Raw genomic sequence first — 22,046 nt, 5'->3', positions numbered from 1 at the left:
GCTAAGACAGAGTTGCCGTGGCTTTTAGGCGTGACAGCAAATTCCTCTTACAGGAGGAGAATTTGTTGCTTAAGATACTTCCTCACCAAGGATCTGTAATCCTAAGAAGCTCTTACAGAGCAGTTATTTGAAGATATATCTATTCCTCCTCCTGCCTATGGCAGCCATATCCTCTTCCTCATTTCCCCAGACCTCCATTTAACTGAGCTGAATGGCTCACTGGTGCAGAAGGGCAGTCTTCTTCCCATACCATATGTCAGGCTCAAGCACCATCACAACAAGCCACCTTTGTTCACTGGCTTTCCATAAACTGTAGGTCTAGCTTCGACACATTTTTGAAAAAAGAAAAAAAAAAAAAAAAAAAAAGAGATCTCCTTCACTCTGAATGCCCTCACTCCTCCAAAGCCGTACCTCCTACTTCCTTCTCCCCCTCTCCAGTGCTACACAGAGATATATGTAGGGACAAGCCACAAAAATCTGGGTGCAAATCATTCCTCTATCTCAAGGGGATTGTGAGTTATTCTGCGCTTACGTTCTATCAGTTACATGCTCTGAGCACAAGATGACCTGACATCTCTTACTGTGCTATAGACAGTGCCCCACCACAGGCATGCTGACAGTCGGTACAATTTGGTGCCCAAGTCACATCACCTTCCCTGAAAATCCCAGCTGTGGTGAGGTAGCACGAACCATTTCTTTATTGTGTGTATTTACCTGGTCCCTTTTCAATCTACACATCTGAATCAAATAAATTATCTCCTAAGAGGGAATCAAGAACTTGTAATAGACACCAGGTGCCCAACCTCTTTTAATCCGCCCAACATGAGACTCGTTAGTCATCAGGATAACAATCCTATTTGCAAATCAGCTACCTTTATCAGATAACCAACCGGACCAAGTACAATATCTATTAGTCCAACAACATCACCACCAAGATATATAACTGCTTCTGTACAAAACCCTTTCTTCTAATCCTTCTTAAACTCAACAAGACTGATAGTTTTTTATTATTCATGAATTAATTTTTAACTCTTGTTCCAACAGGGGAATTGAATCTATAACATTTTGCAGAGACTGAAGCAAAGTAATAGTATGCTGAAAAAGCAGGCCAGCCAAAAGCAGGAATTTTTTCTTCATTCAACCAACAATTAAAGGAGCGGGGGAGGTTGCATCTGTTTTCTCCTAAACACCTGAGGGGAAAATTCTAAGGAAAATTACTGTTTTAAAACATGTATAAATACCATATTTGTGAGAGCTTTTGTTTTTTGTTTCATAATTATGCTATTTTAAAAAGGCTGTGGAATTAAATCTGTTAATATCTTTAAAAGTAAGTCCATGTTAGAATAGGAACTCAAGAGGAGAAATTTCGATGGGGACAGTCAGTATCATTAGAGAAGTAATGATCACAGACAGCGATTAGGGCTTATAGTTCCTCCTGCAATGACAGTCCCCTAGCTGTAATTGCTAGAAGAAAAGGCACTGCTCTGTTTTAAAATAAAACAACTCTTTGAAAAGAATAAAAAAAGAACGGTCAGAAACACTACGGTATTGAAATAAAAAAATTAAGTATCTCATCGTCAGATAACCTTCTAAGCAAGGGATTCTGTAAGGGGAAGCACATGATATTTTGTGCCTTCCTAAACCCAAATCACACTGAAAAAAAAAAAATCCAAAATAACAAAAATAAAAAAGAAATTCCAAACCACTGACTTTTCTGGCTCTGGCACATGAGCCCAGCTTTATCTGGACAACGTTACAGCTAGATCTATTTTCTGCACACCGTTTTTCAAATTCCTCTCTGATACTTTAAATAAAGAAATTCTCAGTTTCTCTTTAAAAATCACAAATTTTAATACGCATTGATTTGACAAGTGCAGTTTATTTGTAGCACCTAATCCTATATGACCCATGATTATATATGCTCCAAGAGAAACAAATTTTTTTAAGCAGAAATGTTACATATCGTATACTTGTACAGCATTCTACATTTACAGAACACCTTCTATGCAAGGCTATGAAGAGATTTACAAACTTTAATTAATAAAGACTCAGGCAAACCTTGCGATGAAGACAGCCATACCTGTCGTTATTTTGTTATACATTTACACGCAAATACAAGCAGAGAAATATGCACCCATATACAGAAAGACTTGCATACGCACACAAAGAGACATTGATTGTATGAGTAACTGTTTAAGTGAAGCAGTACACTGTGCAATATCAAATGAACATGTGGTTATATATAAAATTATGTACTTCATATACATACATTCTGTTAACTTACAGAATATGCACAATTATGTAAAATTAAGTGCATACACACACACTGATATACATCCATCACGTACTTGCAGGTCTCTGAATGCAAGAAAACTCTTTCTCTTGCACTTTTGACTCATTTTAGTTCTCTACAGTGTGTTTGGTGCCACTACACAGCTTGTATCAATTATTCCAAAGGAATTGCTTCTGGCATCATCTATGTAAAGTAATACATATGGACACATCAATACACTTAAACACAATTTTTAAAAGGTCATGTTTGCTACAATCTATTAAGGCAAAAAGAACCCACCAGAAGTAAAGTCAACACCCTTCACATAGCCCAAGCCCTCAAAAGCAAGTTCCCGTGCTGGGATTTCCTTGGCTTTGAATGTGAGCCTCGACTGCATCAGCCAGCCGTGGTCCCCTCCCTGCCACAGCCCCTGGTGAGGCTGCATTGCAGACTGCACATCATCACTTGGAAGTCGCTGCTCAATACGGTGAGGTGTACAGAGAACCCTGATCCACCCAGGTATCTCTGCAGTACTGATGAATCTGATAACAAAAATTGCCTACTAGACAGTGCCATGCAATAGGCACTGATACTTTTAGTCTTTAGTTTTTTTAGGAAAATATTTTCAGTATCTCCCTGTACCATTAGTCCCTTAGTCTACAAAAATGACTGAAACAGCCTTAATCAACAGAAATACAAAAACTAGGAAGAAATGGAATTAAACTTTTAGAGCTAAAAGTAGAAGCAGCATCATGTATACTGAATTTGTGTGTTCTAAAGAATTAAATCGCTTTTCCTCCTCTACTGGGCTTTCTGAACTGTTAGAGCTAGATAGCAATCGCATGCCATACACAGGCCAGAAACAAAGAAAAATAAAATGACAGCAACTCCTCAAAATTACCATATAAATCAAAAGATTGTTTAAAAAAATAAAAAGTATGAAGAAACTGTACCCACTGAATATGCATATCAGCTAATTCTGGTTATGTGCACCAAAAGAAATTCAAAACCAAATCCCTGAAATCAGTAGCACCTTATGTTCTCCGCTGTTATGATGCCACATCTGGGAAAAACTCATCTAGATAAGCATGATTTCTTAACTCAGGAAACAAATAATATGTTTGATAATGAAAAACTTGTCAGATTGACTGAATAAAAGCAGAAACAACACAGAAGACTTTAGAACAATTAGATCTGTTGAAGAATAATTCTTTAGTGTCCTTATTTTCAGCTGTTTAATTTTTCTAATATTTAAAATGGTGTAAATCTTGGTGAGAAATTCGGGTTGTAACTATTCGTGTCATCACATTTAAATGTACTTCCAGCAACTGATGGAAAAAAATCACATTTCTGTCTTATTTTTACCCAAGTGCTTACACATCCTTAAAATTATCATCTCCATATGCAAAATCATAACTGGAGAATTGAACATTTTTTAAAAGCTGTTCTTTTGACCTTTCTCTTGAGTAAAAGGACAGGGAGACAATACACTCACCAGCATTGTTCACAGTGACGGCTCCATCACCCGAGATTGAGGGCCATTATTACTAAAGGGAACTTTAAAGTGCCAGGAGAAAAAGGGGGGCAAACCTAGAAAATAACACTTCTAAATATGCTGTATGTACAAAAAGCCTTTCAGAACAGTAGACAGAGCACCAAGAAATCTTCATCTAAAAACAGCTGCAGTAAAACACTGACAATGAATTCAAAACAAAAAGGTGCTATGAGAAACTGCCTCCTGTTATGCAGGATGCTCTAAGCTGGAGGTCCCACTTCCATCCCCCACGTTACAAGCTATTCTAATTTAAGTAAAATATATGAGCCTGCAAATACAAGGTAAATCCAACATAATTTCTGGGAATGGAAAAGGAGAATCTGGACTGAAGGAAAAGGTTCTCATCAAAGGCTCTTATTCTACCAAGAAGAAACCAGAACAGGCTTCCTTTTCCTTCCAAGCCTTCAACAGGACGCAGTATTTGTGAAATGCCCTTACAGTCATGACAAAAAATTGTATGAAAACAGCTCTCTACATTTATGCTATCTCATTTCACATACATGAAAATGCAAGAATGAAAACTGTCCAAAACAAATGCAGTCCTATCACAAATTTTATTGCAATTTAAGTCCTATCTTGAAAACAAATAAGAAAACAAATAAGAGACAATATTCACATGAAAAAGCAAAATAGCTCCCTTTGCTTCATATGCATACTTAAATTTGTGAATTTAAGAACGGATTCTGTATTGTTCACGAAATCCTTACGAATCAGGAATATTGTTTGTAGGATGACAAAGTCATCCTAAGGGTGACTAGACTGAGTTTTGCCAGGATTCCACAAAATTAACAGGATTTCTTACATATTTACTCCTCCCCCATTCAAAAAGGGAGTGCAAGAAAATTCCAGCTCAGCAGGGACAGAGAGCCATTGCAGGTTGTGTGATAACAGCTTGCCACCTGCTTTTCGCAAGTTGTCTTTGCGAAGTGCAAGGGGCACTGAGTAGTAACGTTGCCTGTGGTGATAGGAAGGCACTGAACAGCTCAGTATGCAAAAGCACTTACTGGTACACAGTGCTCTTCACAAAGGGCATTGCAGAATGCTTCCCAGACTGTCAGAAGTGCTAGGAGAGAAAATATTAGTGTGCCTGTCGCAGGAGGAACATAAGCACTTGCCATCGCAATAAAAGAAGGTGTAAGCAAATACAGGCACAATGCTGCTTATAGCCAACAAAAAAAAAAAACAAACAAAAAAGGAAGTGGGGGAGGAAACTTAGCAGCAGTCACACTAGAAGGAGCATTTCTTTGCAGGAACAGCAAGGGTTAACAGTGGCATACAAGCTCTGGTCCAGTCAAGATAGGGTCAAATGATGTGCACTGAAAGTTTCAAGTCCTCAATCCCCCAGAGCTTGTTTGCTAATTACATTTGCAATTACAAACATGAGAAATATATTACTATACAGTGTGTTCCACCTTGAGCAGGCATGTTTCTTCTCATGGACAGTCACACCCAGCAGCCAGACTCTCAAGCACTGTAAGAATCAAAGTGCACTATGTTCCAGCTGCAAGGATCATTTTGTGGAAATCTCTACTGCTCTGAAGAGACAGGGCAAAGCCTTAGAAAGAGGCAGCATAGCAAGGATAAAAAACAAAGTATAAAAACACAAAGTATAATTTACTACAGTTTAACTGCTAAGAAGTAAAACTCACGAGGTCAATAGCTATTACTAATATATAATAGTAAATTATGTTCTGCTCCCAATGACAGGCACAAAGCACTTTACACATGCAAGCTACATGGAGATGACTGCATTCACAACTCCAATGGAGCCGATACTGGGAAGGCAGAAAGAAATCAAGATTTTCCATTCAGGTTTTTTTTTCTGGCAAGGTCACCATAGCCGAATGCTACTAGTATCTTCTTTGTTAAGTCCGTTCACTGAACAACCAACCAATTCATAGTTTGCCCTGGAAGCTCTGATCTTTCTCTTCTCCACACACACCCCTCCTCTCCGCGCCCCCCCCCCCCCCCCCCCCCCCCCCTTCAGTTACTATAGCAGCATTACCTTGGAACCTCGCTGCTGGGTACTGGACATATGCTAAATTTACCTGCTCATACCGCACAGACTAAAAATTCTGTTGTGCGCCCTGGCTGTAAAGTTACTCTCAGTAGCTCTGTGAACTAAAGAACGGGTCTCATTGGTAAGAACAGCCCAGTCCCTGAAACGTACAGTGGAACTGTTGATGTGCAACACTAGCAGCTGCTAGGGCTCCCAACTCCTAAACTGAGGAGCACAAGCTTGAAGGAGAAGTTGGGGAAAAGATTTGGGCTTTTATATCCAAGCTTTGACACTACCTTTTTCTCCTTTTACTATTTCTTTCTTTAATTAAATCTCTCTTAGGCATTTTAAACTCTGGAGAAATTCTACTGTGCCCCGACAGAACCTGTAAAGTTCATAGTCTCATTTATTTTACTCCCTTCTTCCATTCCATAACAGGGTTTCTATCCATTGATCCCTGGAAAATTTAGTAAAGACACCAAATGACACAATGCACCAAAGTTCTTACTGAACTGAAATTACTTGAAGAATACAGGTGTTTTCAAACAACATGAAATTCAGAGCAGTAGTAAGCACAGGGAGTAACAGCAGAAAGGGCAGAGCGCAGAGCAACATTGTCCTGGAGAAGAAGAAAACGGCATGTGAAATCTCTGTCACAGCAACTTTCTCTGATGCAATCTCTCCAAAGTCTTTCCCCTCTCAGGCTAAATGCAATATTTATTGATTAATTCAAATCAATAAAAGGAAAAAATCCTATTTTTTAAATATATTGATCTTTCCATATTTCTCAATAATTGATAATGATTAGATCATCTTTACTTTTACAAGTGGAATTGGAAGAGGAGGGAAAAGTTAATACAAATACTTTAAAGGTACCAATTTCCTAATCAGCCTTGTGCTCAATAAGCTTAGCGTACCAAGACCCCATTCTATGATGGGAACCTCATCAGGAACCTATCAACTAGGCCATTTCTCTTCCAGAGTTTTTGTAATTTATTCTGTCAATAAAACAAACAACTTCCTCCCCATTCATTCCAATTAAGTCCTCCCTATCCCAGCCTTTCAGAAATACTCCAAGCAGACAGTTGCATCAGCTTCTCTGACTCAGATTTCCTCCCGTTCACGGAATATGGAGATTTCCAGTAACCTCTGAAATCAAGTCACATTTCCTCAGTCTGTGCATTAGAGTCAGTGACAACAACTTTGTTAATTCTCTGCTGCAGAGTCCAGAATTCACTTCTTCATTGACTTCCAATGTTATACTTTTCCACCTCTCTAGCAAATTTATCACTTATTCCTTTCAACTTTATCCTTCTGTTCATAAAATAATTTTTATCAGATTAGTGACTCAGGTGTCTGTCTCATACACCAGAAGAAAGAGTGTAAGAGACATAGCATCTGGCAGGATGCTCTCATTTGCCAATGATTTTATCTTCCCTTCTTGACGGTTCCTTGGTCAGTTTCTGTCTGTCATACAGAACATTAGTTAGAAATTACAATTTTGTAGTCCTATCAATATTTCTAGTGGCAACTGCAACTAAGCAGAAAAAAAATTCTCTGAGATATGGAAGTTAATACAGAAAAGTAAAAATGCCGTCTTTCTCCTTTCAAACAGACTTAGATTTGCTCATGAGAGACACACCACCAATATTCAGTATGACCATACATATGTATGTGCATATATAACCAAACATTTATAGATGTAAACATGTGTTTGTGTGTGAATGTAATCACATCTTTGATATGTCAGAGTGTACATTTGTGGGGTCTGCACACACATTCCCTTCCCGCTGTACTGCAGACAGACGTTGTCACTACAGTGCAACTAATGTATTCTCACCATATGCCCTCACCTGAGAGTAAAACTGCAGGTACAAATCATTACTTTTGTTAGTTTCCCAATTCAAACTCGTACGAAAGCCTCTTCCTTGAAGCTGCATCACCTACCCCAGGAATAATTCTCCCAAAGGTCGGTACCAAAAGGTAGTAAGCGGTTGCTAAACAGTGGATTCCTACACAAGAAATGAAATGCATATGTTGCCTAAGGACACATGCACACAGGAGCAAAATTACAAAGAAGGATTTTCGTACTCTCCATGCAAGATCCTGCAGTGAGGGAACCGCACAACCCCCTGACCAGAACTTTCGCAGGTTCCTGGTGTCATCTCTCACATCAACACACGCAAGCAAAGGAAAGGCAACTTTCACTGCTTCAGGAAGAGTAGGATAGGGACAATAAATCCTTTGCTTAGCTCTTGTTTAGACCATTCCTGGGTCTGACTGTTACAAATATTTTCTCCTTAATCTCCAAGGTGGAGACACCTCTTCTCTCTTTTGCCTTGTTCATTCTCTGTCTCTCAACAACTGTAAGGTGAAATACAGTTTCCAGGTAACTGTATGGATCACGTATTGAGTGCCCACATCCACTTCCCTTCTTACCTTCTACATGTCCTCCTATTTTTTTTCCTATAGCTTAACAAACAACTAAATGAGAAGAGGCAGCTTGCAATATTTTTAAATTAATTCCTAACTTAAGGTTCAATTTGACAAAAATTGCTGTCCACATAATTAAAAGAAGTATTATCTTGCTTAAAGGAAAATAACTTCAAATTTTTCCAATGGCTAGCAGCCGGAAAAGTAAATCAGTACAATAGGAATGATATGTTCACACAGCAAGGTAGCGATACCGGCACAAGTACAATACCTGTATTTACATTGCATGTTCTCAATATAATTGTGTTACAGTGAGAGAAAAATGACTTTTATCCTCAGATGCAGGAATGCAATCTGAAATCTAACCTTAATAAAACCAGAATGCAAATCAAATCAGTACCTGACACACTGCAAGTACACTTTAAATACACTGTAATTTTAAGGCTTATCACCTCTTTTCCTTCTCTCAGTAACTTTTCTCAGATAAAGCCATACTTCCGTGCATTGCTGTACATCTTTAATTAATTAATTAATCAATAAATAAGGAGGTTGAAAAACAGAGGCTGAGATACGTTAAATGATATTTGTCTGTCTCTTCTACCCTCAACAGTGTTAAGGAGCAGGTTAGCTGGCACACAGAACCAAGGCAAGCACTTCTCTAAACAAAGAGCTCCCAAACAGTTTCTCATCTCAAAAAGCAGCACCCTCTGTCTACTGTAAAGCCGCAGGGGCTCAGTGGCATTTCCCCCAGGGCCACCTTCATCTGTCTACTCACTGTCCATAGAGTTGCAAATACAGGTAAGGTGCACTTGACATTACTGAAAGCTGACAGCTCATGGAAAAGTAAAAGGGGTAAACAGTAACATAAAGTGCAGATTACTTATTACTATTTTCATGTTGGTTTGAGTACCTTTTCTTAATTTCAAAAGCAGACAAATCAAAAGGGAAAAGTTAAGAGACACCATAGGAAGTGATGAAGATGTAGCAGTGTTTTGTTGGGTTTTTGGTTTTGTTTTTTTTTTTTTAATTAAGGTAAAGGCACCTTCTATTTTTGCCTTAACATGAAAAGACTCCCAGCAGCATACAGAATACATTTCCCTTAAGAAACTGTTTGTTTATTTTTAATTCAAAATGGAGCAGCCACAAGTGAAGCACCAGTGGGAAAAAGAAAATCACATGGGTTAGATTATTAATTTCTATTAACAACACTAAGTCTCATCTTAATGAAACTGCTGGAAGCAGGGGATTAAAGGAAGAAGAAATGAGTGTAAGGACAGATGGAATATCAGGAAACAAGAAACAAAGACAAATAAGACAGCTGTAATGAGGAAAGACAGGTAAGTATCATTGTGGGTTTTCTGTTTGGCTTTAATTGTTTTAATTTTACTAAATACAATGTGTTCTTAAAAGCAATGAAATAGGCAAAACTACTTCACTCCTACGTTTGATGCCACCACAGAACCTGCGTAGGTGACACAGGGATTAATATCAAACACACAAAAGGGGACTCTGCTCAGGGTGAGACATTCATCCGAGAGGAGAAATGCATTTAAAACTAACAGCTCCAGTTAGCTGGATGCAAATGCCGAGAAGATTTTGCCTTGTTTCCTAACTTCCCCAAAAGGATCAAACCAAAGTTAACATGCTGAAGTGATTTTGAACACAGCATTACCAGGCACAGCCCACTTCGGAATACAAAGAGCAGTAGCAGGTGCTAAGGTATTCGCCACCGGTCCCAGGTCGGGATGTCTGCTTGCCAGCCCTCCGACTCAGTCCACTCTTTCCCCGAGCAGGCTATCCGAACAGTAAGCTGTGGGAAACTGAATTTCCATAGGGCATTTCAGGTGAAAAACCGTACTTCTTGAAAATAGAGACAGTGCTTTAATGGATCTGCTTTGTGTCATTTTATATGCACATCTCTTTACAGACACCTAGTAATTCATCTAATAAAAATCCTATCACTGACGGAAAGTAAAACTGCGCAGAAAGGACTGCCAGTGCTGTTAGCTGCCTGTTCCTAGGAGATGAAGCATTAGAGGGAGAAGTTACAAGGCAAGAAAGAAACACAGCAACACGCCGACACCCTCCCCCCCACACCCCGAGCGCTCGCTCCTCAGCGGACCTTGCCGCACCTGCCCGCGCAGAGGTGCGCGCTGCGCCCGCGGCCGCTCGGATGCACCCGGTCCATTTGGTGCCCTGCGGGAGGGAAGCTGGCGGCTCTGCGGCAGGGAAGCAGCGGGACCGCGGGGTCGCTGCCCCGTCCCACCCGCAGCGGGACGCAGCGCCAATCGCAGCCCGCCTCTGGCCCGCCCCGGTCCCGGCGCGGCGCGGCACACTCACTGGTTGTGGTAGCCGAGCGGGTCGGAGATGCACAGCTCGGAAATGTCCATCAGTCCAGTTTGAGCATTCCCGGTTGGAGAGGAGAAAAAAAAAACAAGAAAAAGAAAGAAAGGGGAAATAAAAAATGAAAGAAAAAGAACGAGAGAACTAAACTGCAGCGGCCGGGGAGGGCGCGGAACCCCGAGAACAGAAGCCGGACAGAGCCGGGTGGCGGGGCAGAGGCGGCGGGAGGCGGCGCCGCTCCGCTCTGATCCCGCACCCGCGTGCGGACACACTGACGGCGGCAGGAGGCGGGCGGAACGCAGGACACGGCCACGGGGGATTTCGCCGCCCCGAGCCCCGCTGTAGCTTTAACGCCGAGAGACGGATGAAGACGGCAGGGCGGCTATTGGCTCCTGCGCAGGGGCTGGGCTTGGAGCGTGGCTGGGGGAGGCACGGCCAAGGGGGCCGCCGGACACAGACCCGGCAGCGCAGCGCGTCCGGCAGCCCCGAGCGGCCCCAGCTCCCCCGGGATAGTCGGCAGGGCGTCCCGGACTGGGGCCGGAGGAGTTGGGGTGCACTGCGGGCCGCAGGCCGAGCTGACCCTGGCACCGCAGCTGGGACGGCGGCGACGGCGGCAGCGCGGGTGACATCAATTCGCGGCTCCAGCCCAGTCCCACCACGGGAACCATCGCAGCGGCAGCGCACGCTCTTCCCGCTTAACCACTGATCTGCTTCTCGTGGGCCCGGCTGTAGAGTTTAGGGTTAAGGTGAAGGGTGCACCATGGGCTACTTACATGGGCAGGCCGTGTGCCGCTTTGCACACGCCCGCCCCAGGCACCGGTACACTCAGAGACACGACTCCACACACACGCACTCCGCGCACATGCATAGATCCACGTCTCACGCGGACAAAGCCTAATTGCTGTGCTCCGACTCCCGCTTCCCCATACACATGCAAACTAACGCAGGCAGAAAAGTGCCCGAGTCCCATTTCAAAGCAGTGTAATTCAGTGCAGCCTAGGAAACCCAGCAAGTAAGGTCAGAATCAGATATTCAGGATAACAGCACATACTCCCAGGCACAGAACCCATAGATACAGACCCTCAGAGATCTTCACAAACATCAGAACTAGCACACACAACCAGCCGCACAAAAGACAGTTTCAAAGCTCTGCATATATCCTGGCTGTTGTTGGAGTCAGTGTACTTTCGCAATTCCCATTCACATTCCCATACTCATACAGTTCCACTGCCTATCTACAGCAGCGTTTCAGTACCTGTCTGAAGATCACTTTCCATATCAGCAGTTGAGCCTCTCAGGCACACGCAGTCTTGCACAGGAAGCCTGACTCACAGAGCTGTCCTTACAGGGTCTAGCTGTCCACTGCTCAAATATGTCAAAATACTCTCAACAGTTAAACAAGACATAGAGGCCTTTTTAAAAGGAAAACACACACACACATCTGGATAAAAGCTTCATTCTCTTATGTCAGGCAAATAAAAAGGAAAAAGTAGGAACTAAAAGGATATTTCTTAATACCAACCCCAGTTGAGGTTGATATTATATCAACCCTAATTTGAGGCAAGACTGTACACCGCCAGGAGAAGCAAAGGGCAGACTAGAGCTTTTCAGATGAGATGGCACAGAAGAAAATGCAGTGTGGTTCAGCTATAAAGATGGCAATAAATGCTAAGATTAGGCTAAAACTTTTCACACTATCAGTATTCTACAAATACTATCAGAAATACTATCAGTATTTGTAGAAACTTAAGAAGATTCAAAAAAAGAAGAATGGCCAAAATTGACAGCCAGTATATGCCATCCTTGCTTTATTGAAGTCTATCAGTGCGACTTGCTCGCTACCTCCTCTACCTGAGATGTCATACAAACTGTGTGCCCCAGTGCATACCCAGGCTGTGTCAGGACAAACTGTGATTCTGATCAACTATCCTTTAGACAGAACAGCTTAAAGATGTCAAAACAGAGGTGTTTTATGGTGAAAGAGACACCTGAAGATGGCAGAGAAATCATGTTAGTTTAGAACATCAGGAGACACAGCAAAGTCTCATTAACAGTTTTAATGCAGCAGAATCTGATTGCTTGAATTTTGCAGGTGACACAGTTAAAACAGTTAATTAATACAAATGGAGCATATATATACATACACCTTTGTTTACCTAAGTGATCAGCCCAGCAGAAACTCTAAGATGCTTTAACTGTTGAAGATAGAAGACAATCTTTTGTAGGGCCCGAGATTGTAAGCAAGGAGTCTCACATTGACCATACGGTAGAACATCTGACCCAAGCAGAAGCAAGAAGGATAAAAACAGCACCGGTGTGCTTCTAACAGAAATCTGAGGTCAGAGAGAAACTCACTGATGACCTAGCTGCCCACTGAAGAAGATTCCTGATGCACAGTAGCAAGAGGGGCTGTAAGAGGCAGACAGGGTCAGGGCCTGGGCAGGCTACAGTTCAAGAGCAGAACATCTGCAGTGAGCCGATTTTGATGGAAAACAATTTTCTCCAGAAAGAGGCACCCTGGCTGGATCCTGTGCAAAGACTAACCCTGGTGTGGGCCCTTGATGAATGGGAGACCATGGTGGCAACAGCCTGGCAGGCAGGTTCTGCTCACCCAATAGCCCATGTTTTCATTTCGTACTTTAACTTCTATTTAGGCTGAGGTTAGGCAAGCAGGGAGCCATGTGATTGCTGGGCACAAGGTCCACAGAGCTGAATTAACTGATCTAAACAGTACAATGGTGAGTTTGTACTCTAGAAATGGGCTGCTGCTGACAGAGAACTGCCTGGGTAAGGTGGGTATTTAGAGTGGTGCAGAAATGTAACATTAATCTCTTCTGACTCAGTGCAGATGGACAAATGAAGCTTCCTCTGCCTTGACAATAGCTGTGCAGAGGCCTGGCTCTTCCTTTCTGAGACAGATAGAAAGGAATAGCCTCTGCCTGATCTGCCAACCTGAATTTCCCAAGTAAGAGGACTAGAGTCCTGCAGGCTGATTGTGGAACTTCAGGAGCCTTCACCTTTTGAAAACCCCTTCACACACCAGTGCTCACTGAGCTCTTCTCACAGTTTTTGCCAATTTCTCTTTCCCCCAAAGAATAAAGAAGGAAACACTGATCACAACATCCTTCTGATAGGTATGTTTTTTAAAAAAGTACTAGGACTGCAAGATTAAGCTACTAGATCTCAAGCCCAAAACCTCAGTTTGGGTAAATACAAGGCAGAACTGCACATGCAACAGCAGCACTGGGTTGCTTTGTAAGCATGGCCTTTGTTTGCCGTCCCTACCAAATCCTGCCCTGAACTGCTGCTCTCTTATTGTGGGAGGGGCAGCAGCAGTCCTGGCCACACCATCCACGGCCTCTGAGCAGAGCATGTCCACAGGTGCTCCAGTGTGTGATAACTTTCATAAGGCAACCTCTGGCTTTTGAGGTTACCAGTTCTCCTCACACTCAATCAAGATGCAGAGCAACAACTTTCCATCATGAAATGATGGAAATGAGCATTAGCCTCAGACAGACCACAGTTGGAGTGGTATAGGTGATGGAACATTAGGCAATATCAGTTCTTTGAGACACGCAATCCCACTCCTCAGAAAGCACTGCGAAGACATTTGCTGCCTCTTCCAAGAGATGACGGATACTTTCTTTGGAGACTTTCCCCCAATCCTTTAATGACTAATCTGTTGATAGATTAATTTTTTACTTTTTTAAACTTTTATCATGGCATAATGATCAACTTTCCAGCAAGCTGACTGATTGACTGACAGAAATTTCATTTTCTCTAATATAGGAGTAACCAGCAAATCATGCCAAACAAACTTGATTTCACTTGTTGATAAGGCTAGTTTTTTTGTGAATAAGGAAAATGCAACAGAGGGAGAGATCTAGTTACTTTGGAATTTTTTCCCTTTATGAAGGCCCTATTATTGTGTTCTCACAAGGAAGCCAGTGAAGTGGTATCTGCATGGGGCAGAAAATGCACATAGTAATTAGAAGACCTAAGATGGGCAGAAGGGACTTCTGTACACACATTCTTATCTTGCCTGGAGAGGAAGGATGAGTTCAATGACAAGATAACTTTCCCAGCCCGTCTCCCTTAAGGAAACAGTTAGGGGTCATTGTGATAAATTTAGAAGACAACCCTTTCACACTTGAGGCCAATAGTATTGCTTGGATTTGACACAAGTCACTGTTGCATGCCCTGATCCCTCTGCTTTGCAAGGCTAGTGTAGCCCTGAAGAAAAACTTAGGTCCCCTGAGCACAGGTCCATGAGCGCTGGTAGGGTTTCACCACTCCCACATATATCCCCTTCCACAGCAAATAGCTATGCCAGATACAGACTTCATCTATGAGACCAAAACAGCCTTTTTTTAATTTTGGCTCTAGTCCATTTTCCCTTACTGCACCCAAAAAACCAGTTTGCTCTGCCCATCAAAGGCAATGTCTTACTTCCTACTAAACTCCAACAGATTTCCTCCCTCACACACTCCCCCCCCCCCCCCCCAAAAAAAATGGACTTAAGAACAATATGCTTCCATCTAAAAGGTATCACCACCATCACTTCTTAAACTCAACATCTACTTAAGCAGGAAATAGTTTCTATGTTGTAATTTTTATATAACTGCCTACCTGAATGCTCTTCAAGCATTTCCTAGTCTTTAAAACGTGTTATAATTCTCAACCTACAGACTACCAAGTGGTATCATAAAGAGGTTATGTGGCTTGCCCCAGATCAATCTGCACAAATCTGTAGCAGAGCAAGAGTCTGAATACAAGTGTCCCAACCCTTCCTGTACTGCTTTGAATGAGAATTCTCTGTCACAATTAATTTCTGTGCTTGGATATAACAGTCTTAGAAGCTGTGAGATAAGACAAACATAGTCCCTACACTGCCAATGAAAAGTCAAGACTTTCTTTTAATAACCTGTATTTCGTAAGGGCAGTGCTGTTTTGTGTCCTTCCATACCTGCTTTTTTCTTACTAGCAGGACTCTATTCCAGAGTAGAATTCATTCCTGATGAAATCTTAGGTGAACCTACACATGCGGATGCATACACACACAAAGACAAACCAGGTGAAGCCACACTAACTTTTGTAAAATTCAAAACAAGGCATTACAGTAAGAGGCAGGCACAGAGTATTTTACCAAATGGGAAAGAATAAAGACAATGGGAAGTGAGATACCATTTTCCAGATTTTGGGAGAACTTGAGGTAAGAAACATAAAGAGACGCAGGAGAAATTATGTAGCTGGGATTATGCCTTCTGCTCCCTTTTGCATCATCAGCTAGCTGGATATTTGATAGGAACTTCCATCCTCCTTGCCCAGAAAAACTGCAGTGTACTTGCTTGCATGTTTTGCCGATCCTCAGTTGGTCTTTGCCTAACTCTTGTTTAACTGAGCAGTCAGAAACCTTCCTCAAAAAAAAACAGGTAATTAGAGAAGTAGTGAGGGAGATCAGAAAAAGAGGGGATGCTTGTTCATTTCTCTAATTTGGGAAGATGATATGCTGTTTTTCTCTCTAAGCCCATGCATTCTCAGGACCCTAATATTCACAGTACCAGCATAGTCACTAAACGGATCAAAAGAAGTATCTGTCTTGTCATGACAAATAGGTTACTGTTATGCTGCAAGCAAAGAATTAACATTTTTGGCATGTGCAATTTGAATACTATGACATGACAACAGCGCATAAGTGTGCAATTTCCTCTTAGCTGGGTTGTTTAAGTAGGTAACAGAGTCTTCCAGCAAAGTGATGTAGGCAATTAAAGAAGCAAAGCAGTGAAAGGACTTTTTTCATGTAGGGTATAACGGATGAAGAAAGCAAGGATTAAAGACCATCCTTTCTCTTCAGGAACCTCCATCTGGCCTCATCTGGGCACAGTCAATAGAAGACTTATTGACTTCACCAGGTCAGCCAGGCCAAATGCAGAGGAGCTCACTCACAGTGGATCTATGCAAAAGTATTTAACAGTGAGATGAATCTGCAGGTCCCAAGTGACATTAGGAAACCTGATGCACAACAGTCTAGAAAAAGCAGAGATCATCTGATGATCAGGACTGCTCTCCTGGTCACCTTCTCCAGCCTCAGAATATTCCAGTTTCTAACAGTAAGGGGCTACAGGCTTTGGCTAGTGTCAGACCTCTAGAGCTGGCTTCCTTCTGACACGCTCTATCAGTAGCACAACTGCAAGTCTCCTCTGCTCTGCATCTCCAAACACCTAAACACATGACCATTTTGAAAATTCGTTCTCTACCAATTTCAGTGTTTGGACAACAACACAGATTTTTTTTCACAACTCCCTCTTGTGTTTATTTATTATTTGAACTACATTTATTTCACTTTCTGGACAAGAGCAAATTGTAGTGACACATTATCCAATTAGACAGCTTTGCCAGAAAGCCCTATCCCAAGCTTCTTAACATACTTCTAACTTCTGAATTCCATCAACTGTATCTCATTCAGATACCTGCAGTAAAACACATTAGGAAATCACTGCTCTGTCTACAAGTCATTAACATTCAAACACTATGCCTATGGATCACTAATGATCGTGGTTTTGCAGTACTTTTTCAAACAAGAAATGGAAAATGAAAAGCAATCCTTGCCTATACCACAAAACCTCATTTAGAAGAGGCAGGGTAACTCAGGACCATATAAGCACATCTGCATTAGCACATATGTATGCACATACAGTATCAAGAAGGTAGCCAGTCACAAGGAGATGGATGCTGGTTACCAGAAAAAAAAAAGCTTTTCTATGTAAAGAGAAGGCCAGGCTTCACTAGCTCAGTCCTCCTTCTGTTATGCAGCACTGTGTACTCCAAAATATAGCAATGTCTCTCATGTGGAATATACATCACTGGATTTTAAAAAAAAATACCTTCATCCTTCAAAGTCACATGTTGCCAGCTCGACCAGTCCTGTGGCAGCATTAGAAAAGATTACTTTGAGTACCATTGTTAAGGCAAACTCAAATCTCAGTCCCATGGGGTCTGAGGGTGACTTTGGTGCTGCAGACTCCTAGCAACAGGTCCCCTTGGTCTCCACAGGGCTTACAAAGTAAACTCCAGGTTTGGTCTTTTGCTCATCAGGTGTTCGTTCAACACCTTTATTTTAGCAATGATCAAAGATTACTACTGCCTCCCCAGTCTGCTCCTCTGGTGAACATACCCATCTTCCATTAAATATTTACAGTCAGTTGAACTCAGTAGTACTCAACTAATCTTCTAGACCTTGCCCCTCAACATTTGGCAGTATTTCATAACTCATGTAGTCAGCAACTCAGCAAAGAGTAGGCCTTTATGATACAACCTTCAGAAGCTGTTGCTAGCAGATTCAACATAGGAACCACACAATCTGGGGACAGCACTGCTCCTTGTTAAGACCACTGCTTTTTCTGAGTAACAAGAAATTAGAAGCATGACAGGAGGATGATGATAGGAGAGAGACTGCCACTGCTTCACATGCAGAGGTCTGCCAAACAGTCAATGACATAGCACCCAGGAGGGCCCTCCCTTGTTTGTGAGGGGGAAGGTACCAGGCAAGTCTAGCTTGAGAGACCACTTTGCTTCCAGGGATTCATTTCAAGAGGAGAGTCATTAAAATCCTTGGTCAAGCAGGGTGTTTAAAACAAACATAAAATGTAGGTGATTAGCACTGATTAGCCAGCAATCGTTTGGTTTGAATCAGCCTATTTAGCATTATAGCCATAGGAATGGCATTTGCATTCCAACCAGCTAGACTAGTGCCTCTACCGAAGGCACTATGGGACCCTCATTGGCCTGCAGCACAAGGCTGTACTATGACACATCATACAGGTTACCTGATCAGCACTGCAAGGATGTTCAGAAAATGTCTTGCATGTCCTGCTGCCCAGCAGGCATGTTCTGCCTGAGGTAGCAGTACTAATACTTCCAGAAATACAGAATACTTCTGCATAGACAAACCTAGATGACACCTATCAGATGAGCAATAAATATCTCCAGGACTTGCACTAAGAAACAAAGCGAGCACCTCTAGATTTAGCTATATATTTGCTATGTAGAGACCACTTTTATTTTAGCTACTACAATCCCTCTCTACAAAGTACAAGTGCACCAATACAAGCCCTAAATATCTGGCAAGCTGTCAAGTGCCCATTAATGTGATGCCGTAGGTCAGCTGAACAGACAGGTGAGAACCTACATTCCTAACTTATGTTCCCAAATGTTTACCTACACACTGAGGGGCAAAGGGTAAGCAAGCACTTAGGTGTCACAGTGATTAGCTCTCCCAGTAGTAAAAGAGACCCCCAAAGGTTCTGTGTCTTAGAGTGGTGTAAGAGTTATTAGATGTCTGCAGGATGTCCACAAGCATCACATGTGTCCAGTGCTCTCAAGCAATGCTAGTTGCAGTACCCTGGGAGGTGCCCTGTAGAGGTTTGTCAAAACAAGGCATGGGGCAGCCTGGTAGAACCTGTAAACTGTAGCTTCACCTGCACTGCTATACTCCTTCACCTCAGCCAAAACTATTGAAACACCATATAAATAGTCCCCAAAACCATCTCGCTAAAGAAATTTTTCTTCCAAAAACAGCAGGAGAAGCTGGGTCATCAGATGAGGGTGAAATTGGTTTAAAAGCCATTAAGAAAGCAACCTAGGCATTCAGGAGCAATCACAGCTGCTTGGACTGATCAGGAGAGACAGAAGGAATTACTTATTTATGGACTTCCTGCTCTCCCTGAGCGGGTGTCTCTGCTAGGGAAGCTTTAAGAGGAGTAGGGAGCAGGAGGAAGGTGCTGCTTGGAATCCTCCAGAGGTTTTCCTGGCCTAGGCCTCAGGAGAGTTAAAGACAGTTCATGCCCAAAGAATTCAGAAGCCATCAACTTGTCTTTCTCAGAGCAGGAAAAGCTAGAAGGAGCATCACACAGGTCTCTGCTGGGATAGAGCACACAGAGAGCCCACAGCTCCCAGGTTGCCATGCAAGCTTTGCACAGTTTACGGTAAGATCCCTCCAGAGCAGCAGTGCTTGAGAACACAGCCATTTCTCTCTTCTTGTGGTTCAGCTGCTTCCCTTTAAACACAGATCAAGTGTCTCTAGGGACTCAGCAAGCATTTAACAGACCTGCCTGATGGAAGGACCTCCAATGAGAAAACCAAGACCTGAAACTCCCAATAGACATTCTTAATCCAGTCCACAGCTGATAAAGCAACCCTGAAGTTACATGCAGATCCTAACTGCACAGAAAGCACACCAGTCTAGTCTGTATCCAAACCTCATCCAAACATCCTAAATTTAAGGGGGAGGGAAGGACTAGCAGATTAAACAGGAGGAAGTATATGAATTTTAAAAGTCAGCATGGAAATACAGAATTCTTGATACTGTATGAAGAATTTCTTTTCAAGATATAGTACTCTCTTTGCTGATGCAATTTCTTATTGTTTCCTCAAACTGGAGAATAAAGAGGAGTTATTCCCTAAAATCACAGTGTTCCGTTCAGTATTCAGAGTTGACCCTTCACCACTAGCTAAAAATGAGTTGCAGAGACAGGCAGATCTGCCATCTACCCTTTTGTTCTGGCTCTGGTCAGAGGGCCACACAGGGGAACCTGAAGACTACCAACCACCACTAGAATTTGTTACTGGAAGATGCTGTAGAAGAGTAGCATTACAGAAGGGTCACTGATGGAGACTGAACAGATAATGTGAGTGGTACAGGTTGCACTGTGTCAATTTGTGTCTCCCTGCAATTCATTACCGATGAGATGCCAGCAATTGAGATGAAAAGGGCAGGAGCAGACAGCAAACTACTGCTTTAAACACATCTCATTCAACATTCCCAGTTTATTCCTGTTTTCTCTCTGTCTGTATATCTTGCATTACTCCCCAGCAATTCTTCCTTATTTCTGGTCTCAAATCAGTATGCTGTTTTGTGCCATTTAAGCTACTGCAAAACCAGCTGTGGCAGCAAAATAACTCATTAATGCATAAACTGCTTTGGGAAACCTTTGAAAGGGACAGGACTGAAGAACAAAAAGTATCATCTTTGTCAAGATTAGTGATCCACAATAGCCTCAATATCAAAAAGGCACAAAGTCTAGCCACAAGTGTTTTGGTGAGCCTTAACTTAGACTGCCGTCTCCTTAGTCTGCTCCTCGCTACACATAAAGTGATTTCTGCTACTTGTAAATATATAAAAACAGGTTTGTTTTCCCAGTCTATGGTCCTCCAAACAAAGGTCTTATTTGGCCTCTCATGAACCTTCCTTTACTACCCATTCATAGACAGGTTATATTTTTAGGGTTTGTTTAATCTTTGTTTCCCACTATGTGAAGAATTATTAAACACTGGTAACTACTTAGCCCTGGCAGGTGACTGCTCCAGAGAGGGTTGCATCTCCCAGGGAACTAGAACACAGGCTGCCTGGGGAGCTGTTATGCTTTGACCCATTGACTTGTGGCTTGAAAATCACAGAATCATAGAGTAGTTAGGGTTGGAAAGGACCTTAAGATCATCTAGTTGCAGCCCCCCTGCCATGGGCAGGGACACCTCACACTAAACCATGTCACCCAAGGCTCTGTCCAGCCTGGCCTTGAATACCGCCACGGGTGGAGCATTCACAACTTCCTTGGGCAACCCATTCCAGTGCCTCACCACCCTAACAGGAAAGAACTTCCTCCTTATATCCAATCTAAAGTTCCCCTGTTTAAGTTTTAATCTGTTACCCCTTGTCCTATACCTACAGTCCCTAATGAAGAGTCCCTCCCCAGCATCCCTATAGCCCCCCTTCAGATACTGGAAGGCTTCTATGAGGTCTCCACGCAGCCTTCTCTTCTCCAGGCTGAACAGCCCCAATTTTCTCAGCCTGTCTTCATATGGGAGGTGCTCTCCAGTGCCCTGATCATCCTTGTGGCCCTCCTCTGGACTTGTTCCAACAGTTCCATGTCCTTTTTATGTTGAGGACACCAGAACTGCACACAATACTCCAAGTGAGATCTTACAAGAGCAGAGTAGAGGGGCAGGATCACCTCCTTCGACCTGCTGGTCACGCTCCTTTTGATGCAGCCCATGATACGGTTGCCTTTCTGGGCTGCACGCGTCCACTGAAGCCAGCTCCTGTTAAGCTTCTCATAGACCAACACCCCTAAGGTCTTCTACCCAGAGCTTCTCTGAATCTCTCCTCTGCCCAACCTGTAGGTGTGCCTGGGATTGCTCCAACCCACGTGTAGGACCTTGCAGGGCCAAACCAAATACACTGCTAATTCATAAGTGCTGGGTTATTCATTGTGTGCTTTAACACACATTGTTTGGGAAATTCAATTCATCCATTAATTTGTTAAATACAATGCTTTAGGTTCTAAAATCCTCTGAAGTCTGCAGTGTCCTTTACCCCTTCATGCTCATTTGCCTTTTTTATTTCCCTTTCAACTTGCCAAAATTAAAAAAAAAAAAAAAAAAAGGCC

The 22,046-nt window shown here is 42.5% G+C and overlaps 1 protein-coding gene across 7 annotated transcripts in view; it reads right to left on the bottom strand.

The window, feature by feature from the left end:
- Positions 1-22,046, bottom strand: part of ESRRB (estrogen related receptor beta) — a 137,231-nt gene that overhangs the window by 74,434 nt on the left and 40,751 nt on the right. Inside the window, exon 1 of one of the 7 annotated variants that reach the window (XM_061463649.1) lies at positions 10,600-11,026. The exons of the other annotated variants lie outside the window; for them this stretch is intronic. Within the exon in view, the coding sequence (XP_061319633.1) occupies positions 10,600-10,649 (50 nt within the window). The 5' untranslated portion in view covers positions 10,650-11,026. Of the gene's footprint in view, positions 1-10,599; positions 11,027-22,046 lie in introns of those variants that run through there. 7 annotated transcript variants of the gene reach the window in all.

This window comes from Pezoporus flaviventris, unplaced genomic scaffold (genome assembly GCF_033815535.1).
Source record: "Pezoporus flaviventris isolate CSIRO_AGI_PZ_B2104156 unplaced genomic scaffold, CSIRO_AGI_Pfla_v1 ptg000036l, whole genome shotgun sequence".
Taxonomy (NCBI): Eukaryota; Metazoa; Chordata; class Aves; order Psittaciformes; family Psittacidae; genus Pezoporus; species Pezoporus flaviventris.
This window is presented reverse-complemented; position numbering and strand designations above follow the sequence as displayed.